General features: G+C 41.5%; 3 protein-coding genes across 3 annotated transcripts; all 3 read right to left on the bottom strand.

The window, feature by feature from the left end:
* Nucleotides 1-42: 42 nt before the first annotated feature.
* Nucleotides 43-7,162, bottom strand: LOC308134680 (uncharacterized protein; the record flags this gene model as incomplete). Its single annotated transcript, XM_080502453.1, has 3 exons — nt 43-54; nt 822-3,254; nt 4,766-7,162. 3 exons carry the CDS (start codon nt 7,160-7,162, stop codon nt 43-45), a joined length of 4,842 nt encoding a protein of 1,613 aa, XP_080358579.1.
* A 160-nt stretch (nt 7,163-7,322) lies between these two features.
* LOC308134681 (protocadherin beta-15-like) lies at nt 7,323-11,064 on the bottom strand (the record flags this gene model as incomplete). Its single annotated transcript, XM_080502454.1, has 2 exons — nt 8,287-11,064; nt 7,323-7,330 (listed from the first exon to the last, which is right to left on the bottom strand). The coding sequence occupies exons 1-2, from the start codon at nt 10,874-10,876 to the stop codon at nt 7,323-7,325; spliced, it is 2,598 nt and encodes an 865-aa protein (XP_080358580.1). The 5' UTR covers nt 10,877-11,064.
* Nucleotides 11,065-12,982: 1,918 nt separating this feature from the next.
* Nucleotides 12,983-26,777, bottom strand: LOC308134682 (uncharacterized protein; the record flags this gene model as incomplete). Its single annotated transcript, XM_080502455.1, has 4 exons — nt 12,983-15,457; nt 17,021-18,096; nt 21,034-22,092; nt 24,257-26,777. The coding sequence occupies 4 exons, from the start codon at nt 26,775-26,777 to the stop codon at nt 12,983-12,985; spliced, it is 7,131 nt and encodes a 2,376-aa protein (XP_080358581.1).
* Between the last annotated feature and the right edge of the window lie 215 nt (nt 26,778-26,992).

Genomic DNA, 26,992 nt, shown 5'->3' on the forward strand with positions numbered 1-26,992 from the left:
TAAGAAAAAAACAAAAAAAAACAATTGCAATAGAAACCTATCTCAATCTTCACACTGAGCCAACGGTCATAAAGCAAAACCTTCTGTCAATGATAATCTAAATAAAAATAATAAAAAAACAACCCACACTTCTGTATTTTGTAACCATAAATGATTGATCAAAAGAGGTTTAGAAGAAGCAATGATCATATTTGCACAAAAAAAAAAAAAAAAAACATTCATCATGAATGAAAAAGTTCAACTATATAAAGGAAAGCAGCGAGAGGACAGTGAAGTAGGGATTGTATAAAGTCGTAGAATTATCAAAACAATGCAACACAAAACAACTATTAATACAAGAAGCAGAAAGGAAATTTGTTGCAAAAATAACTTCCATATAAATACAAAACATCACCAATGGCCCACATTCATAGAGCAAAAAAGTCCAAGTTTAAATGCATGGTATTGTGGAAAAATATATAGAATATTGAATAGAATCAGACTATGAATACATAGGTCAATGTCAATGCTTTACTGAAGTAAATAATGTGATAAATTGTGATGTCTGAATGTATACCCATATTGGTTTATTCTGAGAATTTATAAATTATCAGTTAATATTTAAAATAAAATAAAAAAAATAGGGGAAAATCCTAGTTGAGTTGAGTACAACCACTGAGACCTCGAAAAATAATATATTGTTGTATATAAGGTAAAATTGTGCTGATATCTCAGCTAAATCTAAAAATTAGCTGCATCAATAAAGACGTATAAGATAACTGAAAGAAAAAAGGAACAGTATTTTTCAGTGACAATGTGGATTCAATATTTGACGCTCTTACCTCTGGAGAACTGTCACCGTCTCCAAAAACATCAGCAAAGTCTGATGGACTTTTCCTCAGAGCCTGGTCAGCAGGCAGCGTGTTGTCATTGTAAGAGCTCACAAACTTGAAGTCACTGGTTCGAGATCCCGTTGTCAGGTAGGCGTCATAATTGTAAGTGCTGCGTAAAGTTCCTGTGCCGTCAACATCTGCGTAATTTGGAGGGAGATACGCACTGGGGATGGCCACTGCTCCATCAAACAACAGTCTGGGCTTTCTCCTGCGACAAAACCTCACTCCCAGGATGATGATAATGAAAGTCAGAAAAAAGGTGGACACAGACACCAGCGCAATGATCAGATATGAAGTCAGCTTGGAGTTCTTCTCATCATAAGAAATGTCCTTCAGCTCAGGAACCTCAGCCAAGTTATCAGAAATAAGTAAATACATGGAGCAGGTGGCAGACAGAGAGGGCTGTCCGTTGTCTTTCACTGACACTATCAGGTTCTGTTTCATGCTGTCAGATTCAGAAATGTCCCGCTGTGTCCTGATCTCTCCGCTGTGGACACCGATTGTGAAAAGGCCCGGATCAGTGGATTTTACTATCTGATAGGACAGCCACGCGTTCTGTCCGGAGTCCGCGTCCACTGCGATCACTTTGGACACCAGAGAACCTCCGTGTGCAGCTTTGGGGACCAGCTCGGTCATGAAAGAGTTGCCCTCCGGGGCGGGGTACAAGATCTGAGGAGCGTTGTCATTCACATCTGATATGAACACACTGACTGTCACGTTGCTGCTCAGTGGAGGAGAACCGTTGTCTCTGGCCATCACCTGCACTTTGAAACTCCTCAACTGTTCATAATCAAACGACCTCACAGCGTGGATCACCCCCGTGTCTCCGTTCACAGACAGATACGAGGACACCGGGGCACCGTTCACCTCTCCAGGTAACAGAGAATAAATCACGGTCCCGTTTTGTCTCCAGTCAGGGTCTCGAGCAGCAACGGAACATAAAGTGGAGCCAGGTTTGTTATTTTCACTCATATATGCGCTGTACGACTCTTCCTCAAACACAGGTGGGTTGTCGTTGATGTCAGCTACAGATAAATGAACAGTTTTAGAGGAGGACAGAGGTGGAGAGCCCTCGTCAGTGGCAGTGATTGTAATGTTGTAATCAGACACCACTTCACGGTCCAGTTGCCCAGTGGTCACCAGAGTATAATAATTTTTAATAGAAGGGACTAATTTAAAAGGGACACCGTGCTGAAGGGAGCAGCGGACCTGTCCATTCCTCTCAGAGTCTCTATCCTGCACATTAATGATTCCCACCTCGGTACCAGGTGGGATGTTCTCAGGTATCGAATTCATCAATGATTTCATATATACTGCTGGGACGTTATCATTTACATCCGTGACATCAATCATCACTCTTGAATCAGATGAAAGTCCATAAGTATCTTTGGAAAAAATGCGCATTTCATATTTGTTGTTACTCTCGAAATCAAGAGTTCCGATTACTATTATCTCCCCGGTTTTACTATTTATTGTGAACACTTTTTTAGCTTTTTCTGAAATGCGACTAAACTCATAAGACACCTCCCCATTGATTCCCTCGTCTGCGTCAGTGGCGCTAACAGTTAATACCACTGTATCCAGAGGGGAATTTTCTGGTAAAGTCGCTTTATATACAGACTGATCAAAAACGGGAGCATTATCATTGGCATCCAGGACACTTACATGTATAATAGCAGTACCTGACTTCTGTGGATTTCCACCATCAACTGCAGTCAACACTAGATTTAATTCTTGCTGTTTTTCACGGTCTAACTCTTTGTCTAAAACCAACTCGATATCCTGAGATCCATCTGTTCCACTTTGTACGGACAGAACAAAGTGATCATTCTTCTGTAAACTGTATTGTTTCACTGTGTTTTGTCCGATGTCCGCATCGTGAGCTTCATTGAGACGATATCTTGCTCCTCTAACGGCTGATTCGCGTATTTCGAAATTAACCGAATCTTCTGGAAAAACGGGTGAATTGTCGTTTACATCCTGAATGAGCAAAGACATGCGGTGCAGCTCCAAAGGATTTTCCAAGACTAATTCAAATTTAAGCATGCACGAAACCTTTTCCCCGCACAGCTCCTCTCTGTCAATCCTTTCTTTCATGACCAAATTCCCACTTCTGAGATCAATGTCACAATATTGTTGATGATTTCCTTCAGCATCGATACGGGCTTTGCGTGCGGACAATTTCCCCACTTCCAGGCCAAGATCCTTCGCAATATTTCCAACGATCGACCCTGGTCTCATCTCCTCCGGAACGGAATAGCTATGGTCCGCATTGGTGAGGTGGAAAAAGACAACGAAGCAACATACATCGATGAGCCACGAATGTCGTGCAAGATCCATGATTCCACAAAAAAGGAAGCAATTTGAACATAAAATATTCTTCTAATTCGAAATAACACGAACCGCTCGGCTTCTTTCACAACAATGGCTGCACTTGGCTTCCATACAATGACTATTTTCGCTGTGGGTGGAGAAATTGCCGTCTTCTTATCTGCTAGTGAACAGCGACGCCCGCAGTTTAATTTGAAATATCGCAAACAAACAACCTCCAGTATGATTGAATTCGTAAGATTAGTTCCCATTCATTAACACTGAATTCGCTCACATTGGTGAATTACAGTGTAAGTAAATCGATGATGTTTCAATCACTGAAAAAAAAACACAAAAAAAACAAAAAGCAAACAAACAAACAAAAAACAGGACCCATTCAGCACCACGGACAGCGCTGAAACTGAACGTTAATGCTATCATGACTGAAAATCGTCAAAATTACTTCCATGTATATTTGCAAATTGAAACAAATAATTGCTGGTGTTCGACCAGAATTTCAAACGTATCAGATTGTGTAAAATCAAATGCTGGGCAAATGTGGAATTGGTCATTCAGGAAAATGAAAAGAAAAAGGGTACATTTTTGGAAACGAAAATAATACATTGGAAGTGCCATGGATACATCTAACAAGTGGAGTAACTTACGATTATATAGATCAAAAGACATTTTGTCATTTGACAAAATTTGAAATCTGATTAAAATATTAGGGTTTTTTGTGTTTGTTTTTTGTTTTTTCAGACAATCATGCTTTTTACGAAGTTATGGTTGCTTAAAACATCCAGAGCTTATGCATAAAAAAGAAACATTGACAAGGCACACTCTTACTTTCAAAATTACTGTTAATACAAGACCGCCACAGTAGGACTATACATTTGCCTTAGCGTGAAATTAAGACAAAAAAATAGAGAGATAAATTAAAAATGTTAAGGAAGCGAGAAAGTTTGGATGTATAGAATTATTCACGAATTGTTGTTGTTGTTGTTGTTTTCGCGAAAAGGACGCAAACAAATGAGTCGAGTTGACTTCATCTATTGCTGGCAACAGCTTGATAGAGAAAAACCTTTGAAAGTTGAACTGTCATCGCTGCAATTCCTCGTTTGACCCTTCAACCGTCACCAATACACCCCCATACGTTACCAACACACACACTCCATTCTGGTTGAGAGAAACTCCAGCAAGGTACACACCACCATTTATGGAAAAATAGTCAGTGAAGTGCTGTATTCAACTAAACCGTTCCCCTACAGAGACATTTTTGAACTACACATGGCAAAATGTAAAGCTTCTGAGATATAATCACATTTGAAATCGTAAATCACAAATTACAATAAACCACCATATCAAATATGCATAAAATAAATAATCTAATGCACGCATTCGTATTGCCATACAGGCACTTGATACAACAACAACAACCAAATATAGTTTAAAAGCAAAGGACACTTGTTCCCTATACATAAAAACTGTATTGAGAAATGACCTGGTGTATTGACTTTAACTTTTACTGAAATGTCACGATAAGTCGTCCACAACGTTCATTGAAATTTATGAAATTGAATTTGTCCTACCTCAGGAGAACTATCACCTTCTCCGAAAGCATCAGCAAAGTCTGATGGACTTTTCCTCAGAGTCTGGTCAGCAGGCAGCGTGTTGTCATTATAAGAACTGACAAACTTGAAGTCACTGGTTCGAGATCCTGTTGTCAGGTAGGCGTCATAATTGTAAGTGCTGCGTAAAGTTCCTGTGCCGTCAACATCTGCGTAATTTGGAGGGAGATACGCGCTGGGGATGGCCACTGCTCCATCAAACAACAGTCTGGGCTTCCTCCTGCGACAAAACCTCACTCCCAGGATGATGATAATGAAAGTCAGAAAAAAGGTGGACACAGACACCAGCGCAATGATCAGATATGAAGTCAGCTTGGAGTTCTTCTCATCATAAGAAATGTCCTTCAGCTCAGGAATCTCAGCCAAGTTATCAGAAATAAGTAAATACATGGAGCAGGTGGCAGACAGAGAGGGCTGTCCGTTGTCTTTCACTGACACTATCAGGTTCTGTTTCATGCTGTCAGATTCAGAAATGTCCCGTTGTGTCCTGATCTCTCCACTGTGGACACCGATAGTGAATAGTCCCGGATCAGTGGATTTCACTATCTGATAGGAGAGCCACGCGTTCTGCCCGGAATCCGCGTCCACGGCGATCACCTTGGACACCAGAGAACCTCCATGTGCAGCCTTGGGGACCAGCTCGGTCATGAAGGAGTTGCCCTCCGGGGCGGGGTACAAGATCTGAGGAGCGTTGTCATTCACATCTGATATGAACACACTGACTGTCACGTTGCTGCTCAGTGGAGGAGAACCGTTGTCTCTGGCCATCACCTGCACTTTGAAACTCCTCAACTGTTCATAATCAAACGACCTCACAGCGTGGATCACCCCCGTGTCTCCGTTCACAGACAGATACGAGGACACCGGGGCACCGTTCACGCCTCCAGTTAACAGAGAATAAATCACGGTACCGTTTTGTCTCCAGTCAGGGTCTCGAGCAGCAACGGAACATAAAGTGGATCCAGGTTTGTTATTTTCACTCACATATGCGCTGTACGACTCTTCCTCAAACACAGGTGGGTTGTCGTTGATGTCAGCTACAGATAAATGAACAGTTTTAGAGGAGGACAGAGGTGGAGAGCCCTCGTCAGTGGCAGTGATTGTAATGTTGTAATCAGACACCACTTCACGGTCCAGTTGTCCTGTGCTCATCAGAGAATAATAGTTTTTAATAGAAGGGACTAAGTTAAAAGGGACACCCTGCTGGAGGGAGCAGCGGACCTGTCCATTACTCTCAGAGTCTCTGTCCTGCACATTAATGATGCCTACCTCTGTACCAGGTGGGATGTTTTCAGGTATGTGACTTATCAATGATTTCATGTATATCGCTGGTGCATTGTCATTAACATCTGTGATATCAATCATCACTTTGGAATCTGATGAAAGGCCGTAGCTATCTTTTGCATCGACACGCATTTCAAATTTTGAATTACTTTCAAAATCGAGCCCTCCAATTACTTGTATCTCGCCAGTTTTACTGTTCAGTTCGAAAATCTTCTTAGCTTTTTCGGAAATGCGACTAAACTCATAAATCACCTCCCCATTGACTCCCTCGTCTGCATCAGTGGCGCTGACAGTTAATACCACTGAAACCACTGGAGAATTTTCTGGTAAAATCGCTTTATATACAGCCTGATCAAAAACTGGTGCATTATCATTGGCATCCAGGACACTCACATGTATAATAGCAGTACCTGATTTCTGTGGATTTCCACCATCAACTGCAGTCAACACAATATTTAAATCTTGCTGTTTTTCACGGTCTAACTCTTTGTCTAAAACCAACTCGATATTCTGAGATCCATCTGTTCCACCTTGTACGGAAAGAACAAAGTGCTCATTCTTTTGTAAATTGTATTGTTTTACTGTGTTTTGTCCGATGTCCGCGTCGTGAGCTTCATTGAGACGATATCGAGCTCCTCTAACGGCTGATTCTTGGATTTCAAATTCAAATATATCCTTCGGAAAAATGGGTGAATTGTCGTTTACGTCCTGAATAAGCACAGAAATGCGGTGCAGCTCCAAAGGGTTTTCCAAGACTAATTCAAATTTAAGCATGCAAGAAATCATCTCCCCGCACAACTCCTCTCTGTCAATCCTTTCTTTCGTAATCAAATTCTCCGTTTTAAGATCAATCTCACAGTAGTGTTGGTAGTTTTCTTCAGCATCGATACGGGCATTACGGGCGGATAATTTTCCCATTTGAAAGCCAAGATCCTTCGCAATATTTCCAACAATGGATCCTGGTCTCATCTCCTCCGAAACTGAATAGCTCAGGTCCGCCGTGGTGAGGTGGAAAAATATAAGTAAGTAACAGAAATCAATGAAACAAGATCGTCCTGTAAGATCCATATTTTTCCTCGAGAGCGATATGGACACGCAAAAAATAGGTTTGTTTAAAAACACAACAGTTTGGCTCTAAAATCCTTGTCGGCATATGCTACCAGCACAACAATGGCTGCTGTGGTTTAAACAGAATGAATGTACTTGCTGTGGGTGGAGTGACGACCGTCTACACATCTATGAGTGAGCAGCGACACTCGGAGTGTATTCCACATACTACAAATAAAAACTTGTAATGCAAAACAATTCATCACAGTCGTAGCTAATATCCAGAAGATTCATGTGTTTCGCTTTTCCTTCCTTTCGTTAAATGTTCTAACTGAAAATACTCGGTATGGGACAATTCCAGCGTTTCATCAATCAGTACCATGGACAGCGCTACTACTGCAACGCATTTCTCATGAAGTACAACTTCATCACGAAGCTTCAAAGATATTAATTCAATAAAGGATAGCAATTGCTTGATTCTTCATAAGTACATTGTTGACAAAAATGAACCAACTGCTGAAATTACTTGGTATCTCTTCAAAACTGAAATATGTGGAATGTCATAATCTGTGATATGCAGCAATGACAAGGTTTATTCATAAGCTATGAAAAAATATATCACCATAATAAAGGTGCGTCTTCGCATAATCTGAAACTTGAAGGATTTTGCCAAAATACAAAGAATTAGGTAAAACCTTGTAGCGCCGTATTATGTAATATAAGTGCAAAATGTAACTAGGTAAAACATTTTCAATTAATTGTGATAACGCTGCATTTTGTAATACAATCTTCGTACGCACTTTTCAATAACACTTTCCGCATTTGGCCAAAGCTTGTTACATTTTGCAAACGTTATCAAAAAATGCAGGTTAAATGATTAAATACAATCAGTGGCATTTCCAATCTGGTTTCATTTCTTCATGAAAATATGAATGGCTGGTGGAAATACTTGCAACTTGTAAGAAATGATAAAGCTACACGTACGATATGATCATTTGGCATCTGTGAAATATATGAAGCTGTGCTAGAAAAAAAGCTAAATGTAAAAGATTAAGCATATGCATAACATTCATGAATAATTACAACAAGGAAAGTCCAAATTCGTGTCAGGAACATCACATTAGTATAGGTATGACCAAACATACATTGTTTTGAGTGTGCATTGTTTCCTACCTCAGGAAAACTGTCACCGTCTCCAAAAACGTCAGCAAAGTCACAAGGACTTTTCCTCAGAGTCTGGTCAGCAGGCAGCGTGTTGTCATTATAAGAACTCACAAACTTGAAGTCACTGGTTCGAGATCCTGTTGTCAGGTAGGCGTCATAATTGTAAGTGCTGCGTAAAGTTCCTGTGCCGTCAACATCTGCGTAATTTGGAGGGAGATACGCGCTGGGGATGGCCACTGCTCCATCAAACAACAGTCTGGGCTTCCTCCTGCGACAAAACCTCACTCCCAGGATGATGATAATGAAAGTCAGAAAAAAGGTGGACACAGACACCAGCGCAATGATCAGGTATGAAGTCAGCTTGGAGTTCTTCTCGTCAAAAGAAATGTCCTTCAGCTCAGGAACCTCAGCCAAGTTATCAGAAATAAGTAAATACATGGAGCAGGTGGCAGACAGAGAGGGCTGTCCGTTGTCTTTCACTGACACTATCAGGTTCTGTTTCATGCTGTCAGATTCAGAAATGTCCCGCTGTGTCCTGATCTCTCCGCTGTGGACACCAATAGTGAAAAGTCCCGGATCAGTGGATTTCACTATCTGATAGGACAGCCACGCGTTTTGTCCGGAGTCCGCGTCCACTGCGATCACTTTGGACACCAGAGAACCTCCGTGTCCAGCTTTGGGGACCAGCTCGGTCATGAAGGAGTTGCCCTCCGGGGCGGGGTACAATATCTGAGGAGCGTTGTCATTCACATCTGATATGAACACACTAACTGTCACGTTGCTGCTCAGTGGAGGAGAACCGTTGTCTCTGGCCATCACCTGCACTTTGAAACTCCTCAACTGTTCATAATCAAACGACCTCACAGCGTGGATCACCCCCGTGTCTCCGTTCACAGACATATACGAGGACACCGGGGCACCGTTCACCTCTCCAGCTAACAGAGAATAAATCACGGTACCGTTTTGTCTCCAATCAGGGTCTCGAGCAGCAATGGAACATAAGGTAGAGCCAGGTTTGTTATTTTCACTAACATATGCGCTGTACGACTCTTCCTCAAACACAGGGGGGTTGTCGTTGATGTCAGCTACAGATAAATGAACAGTTTTAGAGGAGGACAGAGGTGGAGAGCCCTCGTCAGTGGCAGTGATTGTAATGTTGTAATCAGACACCACTTCACGGTCCAGTTGTCCTGTGCTCACCAGAGAATAATAGTTTTTAATAGAAGGGACTAATTTAAAAGGGACACCATGTTGAAGGAAGCAGCGGACCTGTCCATTACTCTCAAAGTCTTCATCCTGAACATTAATGATGCCCACCTCTGAACCAGCCGGGGTATTCTCAGGTATGGGACTCTTTAATGATTTCATGTATATAGCTGGAGCATTATCATTTACATCGGTGATATCAATCACAACTTTAGTATCGGATGAAAATCCGTAACCATCTTTTGCATCCACGCGTATTTCAAACCTTGAATTACTTTCAAAATCGAGCCCTCCAATAACTTTTATCTCCCCAGTCTTACTGTTCAGTTCGAAAATCTTCTTAGCTTTTTCTGAAATGCGACTAAACTCATAAATCACCTTCCCATTGATTCCCTCGTCGGCATCAGTTGCGCTGACAGTTAATACTTCCGTATCTAGGGGCGAATTTTCAGGTAGTCTCGCTTCATAAAGAGCCTGATCAAAAACAGGTGCATTATCATTGGCATCCAGCACACTCACATGTATAATAGCAGTACCTGATTTCTGCGGATTTCCACCATCAACTGCAGTCAACACAATATTTAAATACTGCTGTTTTTCACGGTCTAACTCTTTTTCTAAAACCAACTCGATGTTCTGAGATCCATCTGTTCCACCTTGTACGGACAGAACAAAGTGTTCATTCTTTTGTAAATTGTATTGTTTCACTGTGTTTTGTCCGATGTCCGCGTCGTGAGCTTCATTGAGACGATATCGATTTCCCCTGTAGGCTGATTCTGTAATTTCTATTTTGAATATATCTTTTGGGAAAACGGGTGAATTGTCGTTTACATCCTGAATGAGCACAGAAATGCGGTGCAGCTCCAAAGGGTTTTCCAAGACTAATTCAAATTTGAGCATGCACGAAACCTTTTCCCCGCACAACTCCTCTCTGTCAATCCTTTCTTTCATGATCAAATTCCCAGTTTTAAGATCAATGTCACAATAATGTTGGTACTTTCCTTCAGCATCGATACGGGCGTTACGTGCGGATAGTGTATCCGCTTCAAGGCCAAGATCCTTCGCAATATTTCCACAAATGGAGCCTGGTCTCATCTCCTCCGGAACGGAATAGCTCAGGTCCGCCGTGGTGAGGTGGAAAAAGACAGCGAAGCAACATAAAACAACGAGCCAAGATCGTCCTGTAAGATCCATATTTTTCCTGAAGGACGATTTGGACACACAAACATTAATTTTGTTTAAAATAAAAATACCGCAGCTAGACTCTAAAATCAATGTAGGCATACGGTACCGGTACAACAATGGTTGCTGTGGTTTGTACTGAATGACTGCTGTGACTGTGGGTGGAGAAACGACCGTCTTCATATATACAAGTGAACAGCGACACTTGGAGTTTATTCCACATATTACAAATGCACAACTTTCATCCAGAATAATTCACAATTTCAGCCAGTATGCGTATAGAAGAACCATAGTTTAGTTATTGTTGTTGTTTTTTTTTTCTTTTTTTTCTTTTTTACTGTCCAAGTGCAATCACTAGATATGCTGCTGATCAAGAGTAATTCATGAGTACCATGGACAGCGCTAGTATAACAAACGTTTCTTTAAGGTGAATTATAATATAATTTAATCATGAAGCCTCACGGAGACTACTTCAATCAATAACACAATTTTATTCGTTATTCTCGAGTTGAGTGTTCATAAAAAGGCAAGCAACTATAAAAATCATCTGGTATATCTGCACTAAACTGAAATCTGTGTCATGTCAGATTCAGTAACATGCAGGTAGGACACAGTGTATGCACAAGAGATGAAGAGGACATTGCCACAATAAAAGTGTGGCTTCATTTGTTCTGAAATGTGGCCGATTTTAACAAAATACCAACAATTAAGTCAAACTCATTGTCAGATTCAACACGAAGAGAAATCCAAATCATATAAAATCAAATAAATATAGGTTTGAACAATTCCAATTATCTGAAAACTGATCCAAGCAAAACACGTTCTAATTGCATCATCCGCTCGTTTTCTTTGTGGTTTAATTGGATAATCGTTTGTGATTGACAGGGGGCTGGCCCACCCCCACTTATAATTGTGGACACAATTCAATATGTACTGTATGTGAGCCGCAAAATGAAATGTGGAGGTGGTTCACCTCTCAGCACACTTTGTGGACAGGCCCGAGTACCTGTAGGGGCTCAGTAATTTATGTGCAATTTAAACCATAATTACACAAGCGAGGAAGCAACGCAATGACAAGGAGATAGACAGGAGTTGGAAACAAGCATCAGCAAACCAGATAAAGTGAGACTTGAAGTATGCTATGACCATAGAGAGAGAGAGAGAGAGAGAGAGAGAGAGAGAGAGAGAGAGAGAGAGAGAGAGAGAGAGAGAGAGAGAGAGAGAGAGAGAGAGAGAGAGAGAGAGAGAGAGAGAGAGAGAGAGAGAGAGAAAACTGCCGGAAATTTTGATGCAAGTTGAGAACTTCAACTATTTATGCAACCCACACAGACAGAATGCCTTGTGGAAGCAGAAAGTTCACCATTAAATCTTAGTGAACCTCAAAGTCCCAAATGTTGCCAAATGTACAGGTTCATATGCAAGAGAGAGCACGGAGAATGTTTTCAACAAAACAATAAAACCACTGTACATAGGTTAGAAAAAAAGCAGTAATGTATCAACAGAATAATGATAGTCTTAAAAGCTGGGACCTAAGACAGGTTTCAATGTTTCAAAATTAACCGCTTGGCTTGTTTTCCAATATTTAACCATATTGTAATCAGAAATCCCATTATTGATTCCAAGATAAAACAAGTTATTGCGTCATGATTAAAACATGTCTTTCTTTATTTGTCTTTTTTCAGTTGAGGATAAAAAATGTAACATTTTTGTTGTGTTAGTGATACATTTATTCCGAGAGACTAAGGATATAAACCAATAATACAAATTATAATTACAAAGTTTGGGGTTTTTTTTGGGGGGGAGGGGTTAATATTAGGTTATGCACAGATGTTAGTGGGAGAAACGTGACGATATATATATGTTTGTTTGTTTTGTTTTGTTTTTTTTGTTTTTTTTTGGGGGGGGGGGGTTTCAGAAGACAATATGGATGATACCGGGTACTCACATGTATGAATAACTGATGAGATCTAAAAATACCAAAACCATTTTTTCAACCCAGCAATTAAAACGAACTGTAATCCAATAAGAAGGCATGCAGCACAATCAGAAAAACCGAGCAGATACACCCATTGTATAAATGTGTTCCCAATAAACACCTTAGAGTGTGACCCAATACTTCACAACTCCATTGACACATAGAGTTATTATAAAAACAATGACCTATTCAAATTACAAATAGTGCTACGTTGTGTGATTTCAAGTACATAGTTCCCATAAAAACATAGACACAAAGTACGATGCATTAACTGACCATACAAAAATTATGAGGAAAGAAAAATCAAAATAAATTCATAGTTGTTTAGATGTTAGACAATAAGTCAAATGTCCTACCTCAGGAGAACCATCGGAATCGCCAAAAACGTCAGCAAAGTCTGATGGACTTTTTCTCAGAGTCTGGTCAGCAGGCAGCGTGTTGTCATTGTAAGAGCTCACAAACTTAAAGTCACTGGTTCGAGATCCCGTTGTCAGGTAGGCGTCATAATTGTATGCGCTGCGTAAAGTTCCTGTGCCGTCAACATCTGCGTAATTCGGAGGGAGATAAGCGCTGGGGATGGCCACTGCTCCATCAAACAGCAGTCTGGGCTTTCTCCTGCGACAGAACCTCACTCCCAGGATGATGATAATGAAAGTCAGAAAAAAGGTGGACACAGACACCAGCGCGATGATCAGGTATGAAGTCAGCTTGGAGTTCTTCTCGTCATAAGAAATATCCTTCAGCTCAGGAACTTCAGCCAAGTTATCAGAAATAAGTAAATACATGGAGCAGGTGGCAGACAGAGAGGGCTGTCCGTTGTCTTTCACTGACACTATCAGGTTCTGTTTCATGCTGTCAGATTCAGAAATGTCCCGCTGTGTCCTGATCTCTCCGCTGTGGACACCGATTGTGAAAAGTCCCGGATCAGTGGATTTCACTATCTGATAGGACAGCCACGCGTTCTGTCCGGAGTCCGCGTCCACTGCGATCACTTTGGACACCAGAGAGCCTCCGTGTGCAGCTTTGGGGACCAGCTCGGTCATGAAGGAGTTGCCCTCCGGGGCGGGGTACAAGATCTGAGGAGCGTTGTCATTCACATCTGATATGAACACACTGACTGTCACGTTGCTGCTCAGTGGAGGAGAACCGTTGTCTCTGGCCATCACCTGCACTTTGAAACTCCTCAACTGTTCATAATCAAACGACCTCACAGCGTGGATCACCCCCGTGTCTCCGTTCACAGAGAGATACGAGGACACCGGGGCACCGTTCACCTCTCCAGGTAACAGAGAATAAATCACGGTTCCGTTTTGTCGCCAGTCAGGGTCTCGAGCAGAAACGGAGCATAAAGTGGAGCCAGGTTTGTTGTTTTCACTCACAGCTGCGCTGTACGACTCTTCCTCAAACACAGGTGGGTTGTCGTTGATGTCAGCTACAGATAAATAAACAGTTATAGAGGAGGACAGAGGTGGAGAGCCCTCGTCAGTGGCTGTGATTGTAATGTTGTAATCAGACAACATTTCACGGTCCAGTTGTCCTGTGCTCACCAGAGAATAATAGTTTTTAATAGAAGGAACTAACTTAAAAGGGACACCTTGCTGAAGAGAGCAGCGGACCTGTCCATTATTCTCAGAGTCTCTGTCCTGCACATTAATGATGCCTACCTCTGTACCAGGTGGGATATTTTCAGGTATCGGATTCATCAATGATTTCATATATACTGCAGGGACGATATCATTTACATCCGTGATATCAATCATCACTCTTGAATCAGACGAAAGTCCATAAGTATCTTTGGCAAAAATGCGCATTTCGTATTTGTTGTTACTCTCGAAATCAAGAGTTCCGATTACTATTATCTCCCCGGTTTTACTATTTATTGTGAACACTTTTTTAGCTTTTTCGGAAATGCGACTAAACTCATAAGACACCTCCCCATTGATTCCCTCATCTGCATCAGTGGCGCTTACAGTTAATACTACTGTATCCACAGGGGAATTTTCTGGTAAAGTCGCTTTATATACAGCCTGATCAAACACAGGTGCATTATCATTGGCATCCAGGACACTCACATGGATAATAGCAGTACCTGACTTAGGTGGATTTCCACCATCAACTGCAGTCAACGCAAGATTTAAATCTTGCTGTTTTTCACGGTCTAACTCTTTGTCTAAAACCAGCTCGACGGTTTGAGATCCATCCGCTCCACCTTTTACAGACAGAACAAAGTGCTCATTTTTTTGTAAACTGTATTGTTTCACTGTGTTTTGTCCGCTGTCCGCATCGTGAGCTTCATTGAGACGATATCTTGATCCTCTGTCGGCTGATTCGCTGATTTCGAAATTAACCGAATCTTCTGGAAAAACGGGTGAATTGTCGTTTACATCCTGAATGAGCACAGAAATGCGGTGCAGCTCCAAAGGGTTTTCTAGGACTAATTCAAATGTAAGCATGCACGAAACCTTCTCCCCGCACAGCTCCTCTCTATCAATCCTTTCTTTCATGACCAAATTCCCACTTCTAAGGTCAATGTCACAATATTTTTGATGATTTCCTTCAGCATCGATACGGGCTTTGCGTGCGGACAATTTCCCCACTTCCAGGTCAAGATCCTTCGCAATATTTCCAACAATCGACCCTGGTCTCATCTCCTCCGGAACGGAATAGCTATGGTCCGCATTGGTGAGGTGGAAAAAGACAACGAAGCAACATACATCGATGAGCCACGAATGTCGTGCAAGATCCATGATTCCACAAAAAAGGAAGCAATTTGAACATAAAATATTCTTCTAATTCGAAATAACACGAACCGCTCGGCTTCTTTCACAACAATGGCTGCATTTGGCTTCCATACAATGACTATTTTCGCTGTGGGTGGAGAAATTTCCGTCTTCTTATCTGCTAGTGAACAGCGACGCCCGCAGTTTAATTTGAAATATCGCAAATAAACAACATCCAGTTTGATTGAACTCAGAAGATTAATTGTCATTTATCAACACTGAATTCGCTCACTTTGGTGAATTCAAGTGTAAGTCAATCGATGATGTTTCAATCACTGAAAAAAATAAAAAAAACAAAAGCAAAAAACCAAACAAAAAACAGGACCCATTCAGCACCACAGACAGTGCTGAAACTGAACGTTAATGATTAAACTATGCTATCATGACTGAACTACGTCAAAATCACTTCCATGGATATTTGCAAATTGAAAGGAATCATTGCTGGTGTTCTATCAGGATTTGTAACGTATCAGATTGTGTAAAAGCAAATGATGGGCAAATGTGGAATTGGTCATTCAGGAAAATGACAAGAAAAAGGGTACATTTTTGGAAACGAAACTAATACATTGGAAGTGCCTTGGATACACAAACAAGTAGAGTAACATACGATTATATAGATCAAAAGAAATTTTGTCCTTTGACAAAATTTGAAATCTGATTAAAATATTAGGGTTTTTTTGTGTTTGTTTTTTGTTTTTTAAGACAATCATGCTTTTTACGAAGTGATGGTTGCTTAAAACATGCAGAGCTTTTGCATAAAAAAGAAACATTGACAAGGCACACTCTTACTTTCAAAATTACTGTTAATACAAGACCGCCACAGTAGGACTATAAATTTGCCTTAGCGTGAAATTAAGACAAAAAAATAGAGAGATGAATTAAAAATGTTAAGGAAGAGAGAAAGTTTGGATGTATAGAATTATTCATGAATTTTTGTTGTTGTTGTTGTTGTTTTCGTGAAAGAGGACACAAACAGATGAGTCGAGTTGACTTCATCTATTGCTGGCAACAGCTTGATAGTTCAACTTTCAAAGGTTTTTCTCTGTCATCACTGCAATTCCTCGTTTGACCCTTCAACCGTCACCAATACACCCCCATACGTTACCAACACACACACTCCATTCTGGTTGACAGAGACTCCAGCAAGGTACACACCACCATTTATGGAAAAATAGTCAGTGAAGTGCTGTATTCAACTAAACCGTTCCCCTACAGATACTTATTTAAACTACACATGGCAAAATGTAAAGCTTCTGAGATATAATCACATTTGAAATAGTAAATCACAAATTAGAATAAACCACCATATCAAATATGCATGAAATAAATAATTTAATGCACTCATTCATATTGCCATAAGGGCACTTGATACAACAACAACAACAACAACAACAACAACAACAACAACAACAACAACAACCAAATATAGTTTAAAATCAAAGGACACTTGTTCCCTATACATAAACACTGTATCGAGAAATGACCTGGTGTATTGACTTTAACTTTTACTGAAATGTCACAATAAGTGGTCCACAACGTTCATTGAAATTTATGAAATTGAACTTGTCCTACCTCAGGAGAACTGTCACCTTCTCCGAAAGCGTCAGCAAAGTCTGATGGACTTTTCCTCAGAGTCTGGTCAGCAAGCAGCGTGTTGTCATTGTAAGAGCTCACAAACTTAAAGTCACTGGTTCGAGATCCTGTTGTCAGGTAGGCGTCATAATTGTATGCGCTGCGTAAAGTTCCTGTGCCGTCAACATCTGCGTAATTCGGAGGGAGATAAGCGCTGGGGATGGCCACTGCTCCATCAAACAGCAGTCTGGGCTTTCTCCTGCGACAGAACCTCACTCCCAGGATGATGATAATGAAAGTCAGAAAAAAGGTGGACACAGACACCAGCGCGATGATCAGGTATGAAGTCAGCTTGGAGTTCTTCTCGTCATAAGAAATATCCTTCAGCTCAGGAACTTCAGCCAAGTTATCAGAAATAAGTAAATACATGGAGCAGGTGGCAGACAGAGAGGGCTGTCCGTTGTCTTTCACTGACACTATCAGGTTCTGTTTCATGCTGTCAGATTCAGAAATGTCCCGCTGTGTCCTGATCTCTCCGCTGTGGACACCGATTGTGAAAAGTCCCGGATCAGTGGATTTCACTATCTGATAGGACAGCCACGCGTTCTGTCCGGAGTCCGCGTCCACTGCGATCACTTTGGACACCAGAGAGCCTCCGTGTGCAGCTTTGGGGACCAGCTCGGTCATGAAGGAGTTGCCCTCCGGGGCGGGGTACAAGATCTGAGGAGCGTTGTCATTCACATCTGATATGAACACACTGACTGTCACGTTGCTGCTCAGTGGAGGAGAACCGTTGTCTCTGGCCATCACCTGCACTTTGAAACTCCTCAACTGTTCATAATCAAACGACCTCACAGCGTGGATCACCCCCGTGTCTCCGTTCACAGAGAGATACGAGGACACCGGGGCACCGTTCACCTCTCCAGGTAACAGAGAATAAATCACGGTTCCGTTTTGTCGCCAGTCAGGGTCTCGAGCAGAAACGGAGCATAAAGTGGAGCCAGGTTTGTTGTTTTCACTCACAGCTGCGCTGTACGACTCTTCCTCAAACACAGGTGGGTTGTCGTTGATGTCAGCTACAGATAAATAAACAGTTATAGAGGAGGACAGAGGTGGAGAGCCCTCGTCAGTGGCTGTGATTGTAATGTTGTAATCAGACAACATTTCACGGTCCAGTTGTCCTGTGCTCACCAGAGAATAATAGTTTTTAATAGAAGGAACTAACTTAAAAGGGACACCTTGCTGAAGAGAGCAGCGGACCTGTCCATTATTCTCAGAGTCTCTGTCCTGCACATTAATGATGCCTACCTCTGTACCAGGTGGGATATTTTCAGGTATCGGATTCATCAATGATTTCATATATACTGCAGGGACGATATCATTTACATCCGTGATATCAATCATCACTCTTGAATCAGACGAAAGTCCATAAGTATCTTTGGCAAAAATGCGCATTTCGTATTTGTTGTTACTCTCGAAATCAAGAGTTCCGATTACTATTATCTCCCCGGTTTTACTATTTATTGTGAACACTTTTTTAGCTTTTTCGGAAATGCGACTAAACTCATAAGACACCTCCCCATTGATTCCCTCATCTGCATCAGTGGCGCTTACAGTTAATACTACTGTATCCACAGGGGAATTTTCTGGTAAAGTCGCTTTATATACAGCCTGATCAAACACAGGTGCATTATCATTGGCATCCAGGACACTCACATGGATAATAGCAGTACCTGACTTAGGTGGATTTCCACCATCAACTGCAGTCAACGCAAGATTTAAATCTTGCTGTTTTTCACGGTCTAACTCTTTGTCTAAAACCAGCTCGACGGTTTGAGATCCATCCGCTCCACCTTTTACAGACAGAACAAAGTGCTCATTTTTTTGTAAACTGTATTGTTTCACTGTGTTTTGTCCGCTGTCCGCATCGTGAGCTTCATTGAGACGATATCTTGATCCTCTGTCGGCTGATTCGCTGATTTCGAAATTAACCGAATCTTCTGGAAAAACGGGTGAATTGTCGTTTACATCCTGAATGAGCACAGAAATGCGGTGCAGCTCCAAAGGGTTTTCTAGGACTAATTCAAATGTAAGCATGCACGAAACCTTCTCCCCGCACAGCTCCTCTCTATCAATCCTTTCTTTCATGACCAAATTCCCACTTCTAAGGTCAATGTCACAATATTTTTGATGATTTCCTTCAGCATCGATACGGGCTTTGCGTGCGGACAATTTCCCCACTTCCAGGTCAAGATCCTTCGCAATATTTCCAACAATCGACCCTGGTCTCATCTCCTCCGGAACGGAATAGCTATGGTCCGCATTGGTGAGGTGGAAAAAGACAACGAAGCAACATACATCGATGAGCCACGAATGTCGTGCAAGATCCATGATTCCACAAAAAAGGAAGCAATTTGAACATAAAATATTCTTCTAATTCGAAATAACACGAACCGCTCGGCTTCTTTCACAACAATGGCTGCATTTGGCTTCCATACAATGACTATTTTCGCTGTGGGTGGAGAAATTTCCGTCTTCTTATCTGCTAGTGAACAGCGACGCCCGCAGTTTAATTTGAAATATCGCAAATAAACAACATCCAGTTTGATTGAACTCAGAAGATTAATTGTCATTTATCAACACTGAATTCGCTCACTTTGGTGAATTCAAGTGTAAGTCAATCGATGATGTTTCAATCACTGAAAAAAATAAAAAAAACAAAAGCAAAAAACCAAACAAAAAACAGGACCCATTCAGCACCACAGACAGTGCTGAAACTGAACGTTAATGATTAAACTATGCTATCATGACTGAACTACGTCAAAATCACTTCCATGGATATTTGCAAATTGAAAGGAATCATTGCTGGTGTTCTATCAGGATTTGTAACGTATCAGATTGTGTAAAAGCAAATGATGGGCAAATGTGGAATTGGTCATTCAGGAAAATGACAAGAAAAAGGGTACATTTTTGGAAACGAAACTAATACATTGGAAGTGCCTTGGATACACAAACAAGTAGAGTAACATACGATTATATAGATCAAAAGAAATTTTGTCCTTTGACAAAATTTGAAATCTGATTAAAATATTAGGGTTTTTTTGTGTTTGTTTTTTGTTTTTTAAGACAATCATGCTTTTTACGAAGTGATGGTTGCTTAAAACATGCAGAGCTTTTGCATAAAAAAGAAACATTGACAAGGCACACTCTTACTTTCAAAATTACTGTTAATACAAGACCGCCACAGTAGGACTATAAATTTGCCTTAGCGTGAAATTAAGACAAAAAAATAGAGAGATGAATTAAAAATGTTAAGGAAGAGAGAAAGTTTGGATGTATAGAATTATTCATGAATTTTTGTTGTTGTTGTTGTTGTTTTCGTGAAAGAGGACACAAACAGATGAGTCGAGTTGACTTCATCTATTGCTGGCAACAGCTTGATAGTTCAACTTTCAAAGGTTTTTCTCTGTCATCACTGCAATTCCTCGTTTGACCCTTCAACCGTCACCAATACACCCCCATACGTTACCAACACACACACTCCATTCTGGTTGACAGAGACTCCAGCAAGGTACACACCACCATTTATGGAAAAATAGTCAGTGAAGTGCTGTATTCAACTAAACCGTTCCCCTACAGATACTTATTTAAACTACACATGGCAAAATGTAAAGCTTCTGAGATATAATCACATTTGAAATAGTAAATCACAAATTAGAATAAACCACCATATCAAATATGCATGAAATAAATAATTTAATGCACTCATTCATATTGCCATAAGGGCACTTGATACAACAACAACAACAACAACAACAACAACAACAACAACAACAACAACAACCAAATATAGTTTAAAATCAAAGGACACTTGTTCCCTATACATAAACACTGTATCGAGAAATGACCTGGTGTATTGACTTTAACTTTTACTGAAATGTCACAATAAGTGGTCCACAACGTTCATTGAAATTTATGAAATTGAACTTGTCCTACCTCAGGAGAACTGTCACCTTCTCCGAAAGCGTCAGCAAAGTCTGATGGACTTTTCCTCAGAGTCTGGTCAGCAAGCAGCGTGTTGTCATTGTAAGAGCTCACAAACTTAAAGTCACTGGTTCGAGATCCTGTTGTCAGGTAGGCGTCATAATTGTAAGTGCTGCGTAAAGTTCCTGTGCCGTCAACATCTGTGTAATTTGGAGGGAGATAAGCGCTGGGGATGGCCACTGCTCCATCAAACAACAGTCTGGGCTTTCTCCTGCGACAGAACCTCACTCCCAGGATGATGATAATGAAAGTCAGAAAAAAGGTGGACACGGACACCAGTGCGATGATCAGGTATGAAGTCAGCTTGGAGTTCTTCTCATCAAAAGAAATGTCCTTCAGCTCAGGTACTTCAGCCAAGTTATCAGAAATAAGTAAATACATGGAGCAGGTGGCAGACAGAGAGGGCTGTCCGTTGTCTTTCACTGACACTATCAGGTTCTGTTTCATGCTGTCAGATTCAGAAATGTCCCGCTGTGTCCTGATCTCTCCGCTGTGGACACCGATAGTGAAAAGTCCCGGATCAGTGGATTTCACTATCTGATAGGATAGCCACGCGTTCTGTCCGGAGTCCGCGTCCACTGCGATCACTTTGGACACCAGAGAACCTCCGTGTGCAGCTTTGGGGACCAGCTCGGTCATGAAGGAGTTGCCCTCCGGGGCGGGGTACAAGATCTGAGGAGCGTTGTCATTCACATCTGATATGAACACACTGACTGTCACGTTGCTGCTCAGTGGAGGAGAACCGTTGTCTCTGGCCATCACCTGCACTTTGAAACTCCTCAATTGTTCATAATCAAACGACCTCACTGCGTGGATCACCCCCGTGTCTCCGTTCACAGACAGATACGAGGACACCGGGGCACCGTTCACCTCTCCAGGTAACAGAGAATAAATCACGGTACCGTTTTGTCTCCAGTCAGGGTCTCGAGCAGCAACGGAACATAAAGTGGAGCCAGGTTTGTTATTTTCACTCACAGATGCGCTGTACGACTCTTCCTGAAACACAGGTGGGTTGTCGTTGATGTCAGCTACGGATAAATGAACAGTTTTAGAGGAGGACAGAGGTGGAGAGCCCTCGTCAGTGGCAGTGATTGTAATGTTGTAATCAGACATCACTTCACGGTCCAGTTGCGCAGTGCTCACCAGAGAATAATAGTTTTTAATAGAAGGAACTAACTTAAAAGGGACACCCTGCTGGAGAAAGCAGCGGACTTGTCCATTACTATCAGAGTCTTCATCCTGAACATTAATGATACCCACCTCTGTACTAGGTGGGATGTTCTCAGGTATGGGATTAATTGTTGATTTCATATATATCATCGGGACATTGTCGTTGACATCAGTAATATCAACTGCGACTTTAGAATTTGAAAAAAGACCATATCCATCTTTAGCATAAATGCGCATTTCAAATTTACTATCACTTTCGAAATCAAGAGTACCGATTACTTTTATTTCCCCAGTTTTACTGTTGAGGTTGAAAACCTTCTTGGCTTTTTCTGAAATGCGACTAAACTCATAAGTTACCTCCCCATTGATTCCCTCATCTGCGTCGGTGGCGCTGACAGTTAATACTACTGTATCACCTGGAGAATTTTCTGGTAGACTCGCTTGATATACAGCCTGATCAAACACAGGTGCATTATCATTTGCATCTAGCACACTCACAAGTAGAATAGCAGTCCCTGATTTCTGTGGATTTCCACCATCAACTGCAGTCAACACAAGATTTAATTCTTGCTGTTGTTCACGGTCTAACTCTTTGTCTAAAACCAGCTCGACGGTTTGAGATCCATCCGCTCCACCTTTTACAGACAGAACAAAATGCTCGTTCTTTTGTAAAGTATAGCCTTTAACTGTGTTTTGTCCAATGTCGGCATCGTGAGCTTCAATAAGACTATATCGAGCTCCTCTGTAAGCTGATTCACTAATTTCCAATTTAAATAGATCTTTCGGGAAAACTGGTGAATTGTCGTTTACATCCTGAATGAGCACAGAAATGCGGTGCAGCTCCAAAGGGTTTTCTAGGACTAATTCAAATGTGAGTATGCACGAAACCTTCTCCCCGCACAGCTCCTCTCTGTCAATCCTTTCTTTCATGATCAAATTCTCTGTTTTGAGATCAATGTCACAGTAATGTTGGTACTTTCCTTCAACATCGATACGGACTTTACGGGCGGATAATTTCCCCAATTCCAGACCCAGATCCTTCGCAATATTTCCAACAATCGACCCTGGTCTCATCTCCTCCGGAACGGAGTAGCTCAAGTCCCCCGTGGTGAGGTGGAAAAAGACAATGAAGCAGCTCAGAGAAACCAACCAAGTTCGTCCTGTCAGTGCCATAGTGCCAGAGAAAAGGGGAAACTCTATAGATAAGATTTTTTTTTTCTCGTTGGAAATAGAACGTATCGCTCAGATGCTTTTCCAACAATGGCTACCCTCGGTTTCTATATGATTACTATTTTTGCTGTGGGTGGAGAAATAACCTCCTTCCTATCTGCGAGTGAACAGCGACGCCCCGAGCTTTATTCGACATATCGCATATAAACAACCTCTATTACAGGTGACGTCTGAAACTTGTCAAAAACATCAACACTGACGTAGCTAATTGTAGTGTAGTATACTGTAAATGGAAGCAATCAGCTTCAATCTTCAAGTGCTCAGCAAACAAAAAAATAATCAGGACCATGGACAGTGCTACAATGGCAAGCCAAAGACTGAACCATTCTCTATCCGAGCATGCCCGTCTAAATCACTTTCGTGAATGTATGAAATTCAAAATACATTATTTCTGTTGACTCAGTAATATTTGTAACGTATAAGACTATATAGGGTCAAATACTGGACGCATAGGGAATTGGTCATTCAGACTTGTTCACTTAAATGCTAACATGTTTGGAAGTATAACAATAGGTTGGAAGAACTCTAGATACATTTAACAAGTGGAGTCATTTCAACTTATATACATAATAAGATATTTTGTTGTCATTTGAAAAATCAGACACCTGATCAAAACATAAAATGCAAATACATTCATAATTCATAAGGGTTTAAATTCTTTTTTTTGTTTTTGTTTCAGTATTTCACAGAATTAGATTTTGGGAGACGTTATGATTGGGAAAAACATTAATGACATATGAAAACAAATGCTAACATTGACGTGGTATATACTGTTAAAATTAATGCAATTACACGATAATGCTACGTAGATATTCCTTCGTATGAAGGTGGCTCGAGCTGAAGAAATGGCTGGGTGTATTGACTTCCATAGTGATGACACAATATCCGCCGTTGAGAGATATGTATGGAGATGAATGTATCCTACCTCAGGAGAACTGTCGTCATTTCCAAAAACATCAGCAAAGTCTGATGGACTTTTCCTCAGAGTCTGGTCAGCAGGCAGCGTGTTGTCATTGTAAGAGCTCACAAACTTGAAGTCACTGGTTCGAGATCCTGTTGTCAGGTAGGCGTCATAATTGTAAGTGCTGCGTAAAGTTCCTGTGCCGTCAACATCTGCGTAATTTGGAGGGAGATAAGCGCTGGGGATGGCCACTGCTCCATCAAACAACAGTCTGGGCTTCCTCCTGCGACAAAACCTCACTCCCAGTATGATGATAATGAAAGTCAGAAAAAAGGTGGACACAGACACCAGCGCAATGATGAGGTATGAAGTCAGCTTGGAGTTCTTCTCGTCAAAAGAAATGTCCTTCAGCTCAGGAACCTCAGCCAAGCTATCAGAAATAAGTAAATACATGGAGCAGGTGGCAGACAGAGAGGGCTGTCCGTTGTCTTTCACTGACACTATCAGGTTCTGTTTCATGCTGTCAGATTCAGAAATGTCCCGCTGTGTCCTGATCTCCCCGCTGTGGACACCGATAGTGAAAAGTCCCGGATCAGTGGATTTCACTATCTGATAGGACAGCCACGCGTTCTGTCCGGAGTCCGCGTCCACTGCGATCACTTTGGACACCAGAGAACCTCCGTGTGCAGCTTTGGGGACCAGCTCGGTCATGAAGGAGTTGCCCTCCGGGGCGGGGTACAAGATCTGAGGAGCGTTGTCATTCACATCTGATATGAACACGCTGACTGTCACGTTGCTGCTCAGTGGAGGAGAACCGTTGTCTCTGGCCATCACCTGAACTTTGAAACTCCTCAACTGTTCATAATCAAACGACCTCACAGCGTGGATCACCCCCGTGTCTCCGTTCACTGACAGATACGAGGACACCGGGGCACCGTTCACCTCTCCAGGTAACAGAGAATAAATCACGGTACCGTTTTGTCTCCAGTCAGGATCTCGAGCAGCAACGGAACATAAAGTGGAGCCAGGTTTGTTATTTTCACTCACAGATGCGCTGTACGACTCTTCCTCAAACACAGGTGGGTTGTCGTTGATGTCAGCTACAGATAACTGAACAGTTTTAGAGGAGGACAGAGGTGGAGAACCCTCGTCAGTGGCAGTGATTGTAATGTTGTAATCAGACACCACTTCACGGTCCAGTTGTCCTGTGCTCACCAGAGAATAATAGTTTTTAATAGAAGGGACTAACTTAAAAGGGACACCCTGCTGGAGGGAGCAGCGGACCTGTCCATTACTATCAGAGTCTCTGTCCTGCACATTAATGATGCCAACCTCTGTACCAGGTGGGATGTTTTCCGGTATGGAATTGAATATGGATTTTAAGTTAACAACTGGAGCATTATCGTTCGTATCCACAATTTCAATTATTAAAGTCGCATATGAGGCCAAACCTAATCCATCTTTAGCGCTGATTTGCATTTCGTATGACGACTCTTTTTCGTAATCAATAGATCCAGAAACTGTAACCTCTCCTGTTTTGGGATTAAGGGAAAAAACTTGGATTTCATCTGAAACATGGTTCAAACCATAAGTGACCTCACTATTCATCCCCTCATCTGCATCGGTGGCAGTCACTGACAAAACAATGGTATCAAGAGGCGAGTTTTCAGGTAGTTTAGCCTCATACACAGACTGACTAAATACTGGTTCATTGTCGTTAGCATCCATTACAGTTACACGTATAACCACAGAGCCTGATCTCTGTGGGGAGCCACCATCAAATGCAGAAAGCAAAAGCGTGATTTCTTTTTTATTTTCTCTGTCTAATTCTTTGTCTAAGACCAACTCGGCATATTTCCATCCACCTGCTTTCGTCTTCACATTTAGTTTGAAGTGATCGTTTTGCTCGAGTGAATATCCCTGAATAGCATTTTCTCCAATGTCGCCATCGTGCGCCTCGTCCAGGAGGAACCGCGCACCTTTTACTGCAGATTCCTGAATGTCAAAATTTAATGATTCTTCTTTAAATTGTGGAAAGTTGTCGTTAATATCCTGAACTCGAATATTAATACGATGCAGCTCTATTGGATTTTCCAAGACAATCTCTTGCTTCACAACACACGATGCTTTTTTGGCACAAAGCCCCTCTCTGTCCATCCGTTCTTTTACAACCAGGTCTCCGGTATTAAGGTTTAAAGAGCAATACTTAACACTGTTGTCCTCGGTATCTATACGAGCCTTGCGTGTCGATAGTTTTCCTAACTCAATTCCCAAATCTTTAGCGATGTTTCCGATTACGACTCCACGTTTCAGCTCCTCTTGGATTGTGTAACTCAGATCTCCATTGACGGGACGAAAGGCGATAAAAACAAAAGCCAGGCCGCAATGCAGAGCAAACGTGCTGTAAGTCATTGTTGCAGCAAAAATGACGGCTTGCAGGTTAGAGAAAAAGCAATGATGAGGCTAAATACTCTAAAAAAAATTGTTACAAATCCCTGAACAACACCATCGAGCGCAGTTTTCATATCAGGAGCGTATATTGCCAACTGCAGGACAAAAGCAGACTCATGGCTTGATTTCATAGACACAGAAGGGTAGTAGAACGTCAGCTCCGTCTTCTGGTGCAC

Source organism: Blennius ocellaris, assembly GCF_963422515.1.
Source record: "Blennius ocellaris genome assembly, chromosome: 9".
NCBI classification, from domain to species: domain Eukaryota; kingdom Metazoa; phylum Chordata; class Actinopteri; order Blenniiformes; family Blenniidae; genus Blennius; species Blennius ocellaris.